This window comes from Euphorbia lathyris, chromosome 7, assembly GCF_963576675.1.
Source record: "Euphorbia lathyris chromosome 7, ddEupLath1.1, whole genome shotgun sequence".
Classification (NCBI taxonomy): domain Eukaryota; kingdom Viridiplantae; phylum Streptophyta; class Magnoliopsida; order Malpighiales; family Euphorbiaceae; genus Euphorbia; species Euphorbia lathyris.
Genome location: NC_088916.1, coordinates 45284674 through 45295624, shown reverse-complemented (window position 1 = coordinate 45295624; position 10951 = coordinate 45284674). Strand labels below are relative to the sequence as shown.

Genomic DNA, 10951 nt, shown 5'->3' with positions numbered 1-10951 from the left:
AGACTTATATTAGATAATAGTCAAACCTACTTGTGATATTGTTGTTTGGGCCATATAAATGTGCTTGTAACTATCAATATCCCCATCCAACTGTGGATCTAAGATCCTTACCAGCTTCTACATTCCTTTTAATACTTTTCATGACAATCTTACTAACTTTATCATGTATTATGTTAGCATCCATGTAGGCTGACTTGTAGAAACATAAAAAAAAATGGATGGTAGGTCCATGATTATTCAACTAATAAGCTATTTGAGAAATAGATTAAGAGTGAACGATATGGGATATCTAAACTCCTATTCTACTCCAAGATGTAGGAAGGATCCTCTATGTTGTCACATTGTGTCAAAAATGATCGGGTTTGTTATAGATCATGAGCTAAGTGTGGACTTAGTTCTTCAATCTCTACCAGATAATTCTTCTCAGTTCATCATGAACTAACAAATGAATAACCTAGATACATCAGTGATAGAGCTTTTAAATATGTTAAAAGTTATTCAACCCGACGTCAAGAAAATATAATTCTACCATGGTTATGAAAGGTTTTAGCAAGAAAAAGGACAAAGCTTCTATGCGCAAGAACTTCAAGAAACCCAATGCTAAGCATTTTTAGCATGGTAAAGGGAAACAATTCATCAACACAAAAGGCGAGTACCACCATTGTGGTAAAATGGGCACTAGAAAGAAACTATACAGAGTACATTGAGTCTCTAAAGGAGAAGAGGCTTGGTGAAGCTTCTACTTCAGGTATGTTATATATTGAAATAAATACAGTTCAAATGTCCAACACATGAGTATTAGATACCGAATGTGGTTCTCATATTTGTACAAATATGCAGAAACTAAGAAGGATCATGGAACTGAAGAAATGAGAGATGATCCTAAAAGTTGGGAATGGAGCAAGGATTGATGCACGAGCTACTAGGTATTACTCTCTCATTGTACCATCAGGGCTTGTTTTGGAGCTAATAAATTATTTATATGCACCTGAAATGTATTGTAATATTATTTCTATTAATTGTTTAGACAATGATTGATTTGAGATTTCAATAAAGAACAATGGTTGCACTTTTCATAAGAAGGTGTTTATTACTTTTCTAGTATCGGATCAAATGGAATATATATTCTAGAGAATGAAATGCCAGTGCATGCCATTGATACAAAGAGACTTAAATTAGATAATAGTCAAACCTACTTGTGGCATTGTTGTTTGGGCCGTATAAATGGGTTTGTGACTATCAAGATGCGCATCCAACAATGGATCTAAGGTCCTGTTCTTTTTTACTTAATTTCAATATAAGTAAGTTCAGTTAAGTTAAGTTAGGTTAGGTTAGATTAAATTAAGTCAAGTTAAGTTCAGTAGCATTCAGTTCAGTTAATTTAATTTCATTAATTTTTCATTATTTATTATAATTATATATATAAATAATTTATTATAATTTATAATTTAGCATTATTTATATATAATTCATCATTATTTATTATAATTATATATATAATTTGTTATTATTTATATATAATTTATAATTTAGTATTATTTATATATAATTTATCATTATTTATTATAATAATTATTATTTATATATAATTTATTATCATTTATATATAATTTATAATTTATTATTCTTTATATATAATTCATCATTATTTATTATAATTATAATTATTTATATATAATTTATTATTATAATTTATAATTTAGTATTATTTATATATAATTCATCATTATTTATTATAATTATAATTACTTTTTTTTGTAAGAATAATTATAATTACTTATATATAATTTATAATTTATTATAAATTTTTATTATAAATATAATTATTTATATTAGAGGTGGCAATTTCGTGTTTCGTGTCAAAATCGTGTTATCTCATATTTATGTTCCATATGGTTTTATATGTTATAAATGCTAGAAAAATGATTTTCGTGTCAATCGTGTCGTGTCAGTCGGGTTGACTCTATAATCGTGTTTTCGTGTCAGAAATTGCCACCTCTAATTTATATATAATATATAATATATCATTATTTATTATAATTATAATTATTTATATATAAAATCTATCATATTATATATATATATATATATATATATATATAATTTATTATAATTATAATTATTTGTTACAATTTAGTTAAGTTTAGTAGCATTCAATTTAGTTAAGTTAAGTTTTAATTTAATTTAATTTCAATTCAGTTAATTTCATTTCATTTCAGTAAAAAAAAAGCAGGGCCTAAGAGCCTTACAAGCTTCTACACCGAGTTAGAAGTCATCATTCACTTAGAGGTAACAAGGTAATCTCACCCCTCCCTATAAAAAAATGTATTTTTCTCTCTTTTTAGGACATATTCTATATTCCTTTTAATATTTTTCGTGAAAATCTTACTAATTTTGGCATCAGAATGTATCTTAAGCCCTCATCCCACCGCAACTCAACCTCTAAAGAACAAGCCAACAATCGAGTTCTTGGACCAACCCCACAATTAATGTTTTGATTGGATGCACTCCTGTCTGTACAACGAACCCGCTATTTGGACATCCTTCTTACATGACAGACAACCCTAACTATCCCTTCTCGTATTTCCAGGAATCATATACGATTCTTGAAGATATGGTACGAAAGTAGTAGCCTGACATCATTGGACGAGGAGAGTAGTAAAGTTTCGAATTATGGAACATTTGATGGTTTGAGCATACGATATATTTGGATCAAACTGATAATTTTGTGGAGTGGATGGAATCAAATATATTTGAGAGTTTGGAAGTTCTGATTTGCAAAATTTTGATATATATATTTTATACAATTATTACCGTTATTGAACAAAATATATCTATTTTATTACCATTGATTTTTAGTTAAGAATATAATTCAACATAAAAAAAAGTATCACCGTCGCAAATGCACCAAAAATCAAGAATTTAAGTACTATTTAATAAAACTGAAAATTAAGTGTTAAAAAATTAAATACTTAAAGTTAAATATTATGACACAGTTTGGTAAAGAGCCCTTTTGGGTAAAATTAGAGATTTTGAGTCATTTTAGAGATTTTAACTAGTCAAACCTTTAATTGTGTTGTTTGGTGAAGATTGGTTTGAAAGAGCTTATTGGATTCAAAAAGCTAATTTGTTATTATTTGCCATTTTAGATAAACAATTATTAGCGATCAGTTAAATTTTACCAAACAAGTTTACACAATCAGCTAATCAAATCAGTTAACTAAAAATGTGATCCGCTAACAGCTATTTGCCAAACATGGCCTATAAGTACTGAAAGTATTAAATGATGTAACTTTTATAAAAATATTAGTTAATAAAGTTTAACTTAAAATGCTAGGTTAAATATTTTGACTTATCAAAATAAGTGATTTTTACTTAATTAACTAATTTAAATCGTGAAAAAACAACCGTTATCAAACGCACTTAACTAAATAAATACTTAATATTTTAATTTAAGTAATTAAGTGAATTATCGAATAAAATTTTAATATCTTCAATCCACTCTTTGTTCATGCAACATATTTTCCACGAAAATTACATGTCACGCATCGAATAGTGAGACACTATCGCAACCCGCCAAATTTTTTTAAGTCTAATGGTTAACAGGTAGTCCAAATGTTTTAATATTTGCAAACTGATCCTTAAAGCCACCCATTATTATATGGATCTAAAATTACTTCAAATTATATAAACTTAAAAGAAATATATACATATATAAACTTAAAATTACTTCAAATTATATAAACTTACAAGAAATATATATATATATATATATATATATATATACTTCACAAAGATGCTAAAAAATCAATTTAGAGCTTATTCCAGAAATTAATGTGAACTTTACAAGAAAAAAGATTTTTTTAAAAGAATAAAAACTGACAATGGTGCCGATATAAAAACGTTAATGTTGGAATGCCCCAGGAGTTGTTGAAACAAAACAAACAATAAAGAGTTTTGAGTCAACGCAAAGCAGATCCACGAAATTCCCTAAAGTCAACATGATAAACTTAGTATTATGTAGCAATTAAGTACATGCTTTACTTAATACCTACGCAAATCTTTTTTTTTTTTTTTTGAAGGAAATTCTTTTTAGTAAAAGATAAATACTAAAAAACAAATAAACTAAACCCTAGGTACCTGTTATATGAATTAAAATTGCAGTGTCATTTTGGTTACAATTGCTGCGTTTTAATTCAGAAAACGTTAAATTAATTTGTTAGATGAAATTGCACGTGTCTTGTTTTCCCTAAATCCCTGTAGCACGTCATTGTTGGTGCAACAGACTTATATTCCATGTAACTTGTTTTTCTATTTTTTATCAATGAAGTCAGTATAGTTTCTTTCTCTCAATCTTTGCTCTCCTTTTCTTCTTCTTCTCCCTTCTCAATTTTATCAAATATCAGTACCGATGCACCAGTGATTCGAATTTTGTTTAAAATTTACTCAAAGTAGAAATTAGTTCAATTTTCAGTGTCGTTAGTTAATTATGCACAAGAATTTGAATTTATTATGGAGTAAAGTCATTATAAGTGTAACGCATTATGCATTGCTAATGGGAATCTTCCTTCTGATCATGCATCATATCTTCTAATTATTAATTACAGTATATTATTCTAGGTAGATGCATGTTCCCTTCATTTCCTTCTTTACTTCCCCCAGACGTAACACACATTGATAAAATAGGATAAGCTGCCAAAACAATATTTGTCAATCTAGTCTACAAGTTATAAGCACTAGAAAAACAAGATAACAACATATTCCAAAACAAGAGTATTCTCAGCATCAAAGAGTTCTGTAAATTTCATTCTGTTGTGTTTGATCTAGTCCCCCCCGAAGTAAACTAAGACATTTCGACTATGATACATGATTCATTGTTTGCAAGAAAAGAATGATTAACATCTCCATCCTAAGATCAGCTAACTACCAACATTAAAACCTATAGTTACACTTGCTACAAAGATGCATCCGCCCAACATATATATGCTCAATAACTCCTTTGGTGCAGAAAGTAGTAAGATTATAACTCACCTTTCATATGCACCGTGGTTAGTGATAATAACTATACAAGTCTCTTCTGTTCTACTGTCGCAAGAGTTTAAACAACTCTCATGCTGTATGTGGGGGAACTGTGTCATTATTCTGATATGTAATTCTTGAAGCTTTATAATAACTCAATTTCCAGGGTAGGAGTTACTTTTGCTCATTTCTAAGCTGACCCATTTAGATGAAAGACTAGTGGTTCGTGAGACGAGATATACAATAAATGATACATATGCAACTGTTCCGCTACAGGCTAACAAACCGAACAGAAATCCCTTAACTTCAGACACAAAGAAATCAAGCAATAGATACCCGTTTATAAGTATAACGAGGATAGCTATTGTCCATGCCAATCTCTGCAAGATAAAAGGAAATAGAATTAGAACAAAAACAAAATCAGCACATAATATATAACTAACATGCTACTTATGCAGAATTCTGAATGATCGCACAAAGTACAAATTAAAGTGCCCTTACCCACTCGTGTTCTACCAAATAGGATGCATATTCTTTAACTGAAGATTACAAAAAAAAACTCTGACTGCCATTTGCAAAAGCATGAAAGAATATCAAAGGTTGATTCACTAACAGGTGATAAAATACAGCACGTTCATGGAGTTTATGTTGACAGCCATTGCACTTTAGCTGCTTAAGCTAGAACACAAAAGTCAGAGATATGTCTTCCCATGAAAAGACATGGGAAGCATTCTATTCAAACATTTCAATTCTCAAACATAATTCACTGCTTTCTCAGTAAGTCCCAAAACTGAGGTTTGTGTCTTTAACTTAACAAGTTATAGTAATCCATCATCTAATTGATTATTGATATGTTTGTTATATCTTACTCAATGTGTAAGTGTACTAGAATAGGTTGAAGAGATATTTATATGAACCATTCATGGTCAGGAAAGCCAAGATGAATAATTGGCTATGTGATAATTAAGTACATAACTGATGAGCGACTTTGATAGAAAATACTGGTGAAATGAATATAGGTAAGAGTAGAATAGAATGAGCCTTAGTGATGAAGTATCTGCTGATATAAATGAGCAATAGAACAGTGCAAATCTGATAACCCAAAAAGTAATTACATTAAAGAGGAAATACTCACTCACAGGGACAGGGACAGACAGCCCCATATCACTGCCAAAATGCAGATGATCCCAAAATAGCCAAAACATACCTGACTCACAGACAGCCCTCCCACCTTTATTTAATACCCCTGCTACAAACGACACACACTTGCACACAGCACACACACAAAACATGTCCTACAACACGTGCCTAAATTTCTTCCTTTCATAAATGCTGAAAATATATTTCATCACATACTAATTTAGCGGGAAAAAAAAAGAGAATCGAAATACAATAGAAAAATCAATCTTTTTTTATTCTTTTCTATATCGATATTCATAGAGATAGAATTTGTGTCATAATTTGGAATATTCATAATGGAAAATGATAGGTTGGAATATAAATTGGCATTTTAACAAGGAATTTTACAAATAGTATTTTATTGAAGGATTAAAGTTAATTACTCAAGAAAGACAAATTTAAATTATTAAAGGATAAGATCAATTCCGAAGTAATTGTTTTTTTTTATTATTATAACATATAGAATTTCAGTGCTCGAACTGCTCTGCTAATGCAAAAGGTATCAGTATACAAGTTACAGATATCCAAATTGAAAAAAATGAAGTATACACTGATATGAGTTCCTATTGGTTCTGGAAATGCATCTTAATCTTATTGGTAAAGTACTATATCTATCATGACCATTTATGTCGTAAATCAAAATCCGTTAGATTTCTAGTGCAGATTTACAAAAGGTCATAGAAATTGGATGAAGCTACAGTAACATGCATGCAGCATGATCGAAACTCTTACCTAGTCTTACCATTCAGCTCCAACATGATCGATCCCTCATCCATCTATTAAGAAGCAACTTTTCCTCTCAGTTCTCACTAGCTAGTAGCCACCTATGGTTTAAGTTTCTCTCTCCTTTGCTCTAACATGAACTATCATACGAAACCGTGAAATCAAGTCATGTCAGCCACACTAAATTCTCTAATAGAAGTGTCAGACAGATTGATAATAACTCTACTGATTGATGCATTGCATTTGCTAATAGAAGTGTCGGACAGATTGATACAATAACTCGAGAATTTGACAGTAAGTGCAGTCAACTGGTATCATAAGCCAATAAGTTGTACTTTCTAGTTATTGGTTGTATTTAAGATTTATAAGTTTGAAGTCTTCTTGCAACTAACATTATCAGATGATTACCTAATAAGTTAAAGGTGTATTATATTATTGATATAAAGGAGTTACCTTATCTGTTTGGCTCAAATTCTGAATAAATATTTCCATAACGTATTGGACTAATTCTATAGAATCATTTCGATGTGTTAAACCGCTGAAAATTTAAACAGCAGAAGTGCATCACATTTATGGGAAGTACCAAAATCCTATTGAGCTTTACTTATTGGGCGTGCCTAAGTTCACCTCATAGAATGGGAAGATTCTAAAAGTATATGGATCTCATTTAGGCTTGACCCAATTTAGTGAGAAAGTCAAACTAAATCAGCATATAGGGTTTGACTAGATCCTACTATCTGAATATTTGAAGTCTGAAAGCAACCATTCTGATGGGATCCTTGATCTTATGAAGCCAATGCCTCATGTTGGAATCAGGTTTAAAAAGTGATCCATTTTCAATCGTTAGCTATTCAACCAGTTAGCATATAACACCAATATCAGGAACAAGAAACCGAACAATCCACCCAAATCTAAGAAATATCATAATAACATCTCATGCAAGACTTCTATGACTTAAAAAAGTTTTTTTTTTTCTCCTTTCTTTCTCTGGGTCAGTAGTTCTCGTTCTTCTTCTTAATATCTTGGGTATCTCCTGACAAAACATGCTTGAAGCTTGATAGAAGTCTAGTTCCACAAAATTACGAGTGAGAGTAAAACTGGAATAAACACTAAGATGAATCCAATGACTAATTTCAAGCTAATGGTGAAGTTTAATTGCACGCAAACAAGTGAAGTCTGAGAATGTCTGCATATCAGTTATTGTTGGATTGTTTCTGTTTTCTCCCTAAGAACTCCAATCTTATCGAAGAACTTTTTGTGCATGCCCAAGTTATTTTTCAAATATACCGATGCCAAAAAAAAAAAAAAAAAACATACAGATGCCCAGATTACACAAACAGAATTACCAGAGTAGTGAAGTTAAGAACTTGCCTCAAGAACAGGTCCAATTTTGAAGACCCCCATGACCTGCTCCTTGGAAACCATGGTAAGAAGAGGGATAAGTGCAAAAGGAATCTGTATTGACTGAAGTACATTTAGCCATTCATTCAAAATATCCAAGGAAGCTTCAGATGTATTGAACACAATAGCTACTATCATAGTTGGAACAATAGCAAAACTTCTTGTTATTAGTGCCCTTAGCCATTTCTTCAAGCGCAAGTTAAGAAATCCTCCCATTATAAATTGCCCAGCATATGTACCAGTTATTGTACTACTTTGTCCAGCTGCCAACAAGCCAATACCCCATATATAAAGAATTGGTAATGTTCCTCCTCCATATTTTTCCTGAAGATACTGCCCTGCATTGACTAGTCCTATGCTATTGGCCTGTTCAGTACCATAAAATCCCTTGGCAAACACAGTTGTCACAAACAAGTTGATCATAAAGGAGATAAAAAGAGCAATTGAGGACTCGATTAAATAGTAATTTAGTGCCTCCTGAACCTGACCCTTCTTCTTAGGATTGACCTCCCTTGACTGCACCAAAGCTGAATGCAAGAACACATTGTGAGGCATTATAACACAACCCACAACTCCCACAGCTTGTCGAATGGATTTCGAACTGAGTCTTGGAATTAATATACCTAAAACAGTAACCAGAATAAATCACAGCCATCTATGAAATCCAACAAGGACATTTTTATTGAACGAAGGACTAAATTCTGGAATACAGAATGTTCACAATTAATGACAAACTTACCCGTTAAAAGTTCTTTCCCATTTGGCTTTGTGTCACCAAACATCCACGCAAATGATACAGCCATAGTTGCAATAAGGACAGCAAACACAGCTTCTAACTTTCTCACTCCATAATTCTCTAGAAGCAAAAACATAAAACTGGCAACATAGAGAGAAAATACCTTATCAATTAAAAAAAAGTCAATTTAACAAAAAAACAATCAATGTGAAAAAAAAAACCCACTTAGGCAATATGCTCCATCGCGCAAAGGTATTCTTGAGAAACAGAACTAACACAACCCAAAGTAAAAAGAAAAGGCGTGATATAAAACGAAGCACATTTTGACTATATACCAATTCTCCAAATCTTTATGGTTTCAATCAAATATGTGCTATAAATCAACATTTTATTGCTCCAACAGAAATGCTGGTTTAACAGAAGTGCATATGATTATGCTTATAAAAGTTCATATCCAGCTATTCAAAAATTTCCAACTCTTACCACTCAAGCTTTTTGAGAAGATACTGACGAAATGCAAAAGTTAAAGCAGCAAAAAGATTTCAGCAAGGACTAAATGCAATCTAAGTTTCAACAGCAAAACTGAAAGCACACAACTGACAAGAATCAAACATGCGAAAAATGAGAAAGGAATTTTTTCAATACCAATCCAACGCTGTAACCACAACTCCTGCCCAGAGCGGAAAAACTCCATTACTCAAAATATGTATGGCAATAGCGCTTCCTATGACTTCTTGTATATCAGCTCCAATAAGAGCCACCTCCGCCATGAACCACAAAATCAACCTAGCCCAATTTGGGTACTCCTCCCTACACAACTCCGCTAAGTGTTGCCCTGTTGCTACGCCAACCCGAGCGGAGAGCATTTGGATCAGCAAGCCCATAGAGGTGGCCCATAGAAGCAGCCACAGCAGCGAGTATCCAGCGACGGCCCCAGCCTGAAGATCTCCTTCTAGATTCCCTGGATCTAAAAACGCTATGCTCATCAAGAATCCAGGTCCCGTAAATAACCACAGTTTTTTCCACGAGAATGGTGGGACAGAATCGTTTGCATCGATTGCCTCTTGGCCAGCCACATCGACGATTAGGATTTTCTCTCTTGCTTCGAAAGCAACTTCTTCGGAGTCCTCACTATCAGACGGTGAGGATACCGGAGCTTGAGCTGGTGTCGGTAATAGACGGCTTGATTCCTCCTTTTTATCGCCTTCTCTAGAATTTTCTTCTTCTCCAAATTGGGTTCTCATTGTTGTCCAAAAATGGTATATAATAATATTCTTAGAAATGACGCCGGAATTGTAAATGCTCCGACGAAATATTCGTTAAGGGATGCAGAAGGTGTGATGCTTGTGGACTGCAAATGGATGACGTTGAAGATGATCGATTTGTTGTAGCTGCGCTGTATAAAAAAAAGTGCGCACAGCTGATGGGTTTTTATATCTTCTTCTTCTTTATTTGTTTATTTGTTCTTTTCTTTTCATCAATTTTCTTTCGAAAATGGATTTTGTTATGAGGTTGCCTTTCCGAGATAACAATCCGTGCAACCGGTGGTTTCTTGGCGATTCACCTCTTGACACGTATGCGATTGAAATCGCACTTTTATTTTTAAAAAAGGAAAAATACATCCCAAATATGAATTTTCATTTTTTTTTTTTTTTTTATGTATAAGGCTTTTCATTAATTATTTTCTCAGATTGAATCTCTGAACAATTACAATTTTGTGCATGAAGCTCCTCACCCATTATTTTAGCACAAAGAGCCTATAAAAACTCACTATTCATACACAAAAGACCATTAATTGACTCTTTCGCTAAATTTTTGTTGCTATTGTGTTCAATATTAGGTAAATTTAGGTAGATAAAACCACAGCAAAATAAATGATATAGAGATTTATAT

General features: G+C 32.0%; 1 protein-coding gene across 2 annotated transcripts; it reads right to left on the bottom strand.

The window, feature by feature from the left end:
* Window positions 1-4737: 4737 nt before the first annotated feature.
* LOC136200741 (metal transporter Nramp2) lies at window positions 4738-10549 on the bottom strand. Of its 2 annotated transcripts, none has more exons than XM_065991169.1 (4): window positions 9704-10544; window positions 9062-9198; window positions 8293-8945; window positions 4738-5399 (listed from the first exon to the last, which is right to left on the bottom strand). In XM_065991169.1, exons 1-4 carry the CDS (start codon window positions 10300-10302, stop codon window positions 5175-5177), a joined length of 1614 nt encoding a protein of 537 aa, XP_065847241.1. In that variant the 5' UTR covers window positions 10303-10544; the 3' UTR covers window positions 4738-5174. The 2 variants fall into 2 exon arrangements, with proteins under 2 accessions (XP_065847241.1, XP_065847242.1); XM_065991170.1 differs by having other exon boundaries at window positions 5262-5399; window positions 8268-8945; window positions 9704-10549.
* Window positions 10550-10951: the final 402 nt, after the last annotated feature.

Excerpts from the sequence above, each read along its gene's own strand:
- LOC136200741 (XM_065991169.1), bottom strand. The coding sequence starts at position 10,302 with ATGAGAACCCAATTTGGAGAAGAAGAAAATTCTAGAGAAGGCGATAAA. Across the intron at positions 9,199-9,703 it reads GTGGTTACAGCGTTGGATTG|TTTTATGTTTTTGCTTCTAG; the intron begins GTATTGAAAAAA and ends CTATGTTGCCAG. Across the intron at positions 8,946-9,061 it reads TGGGAAAGAACTTTTAACGG|GTATATTAATTCCAAGACTC; the intron begins GTAAGTTTGTCA and ends TTACTGTTTTAG.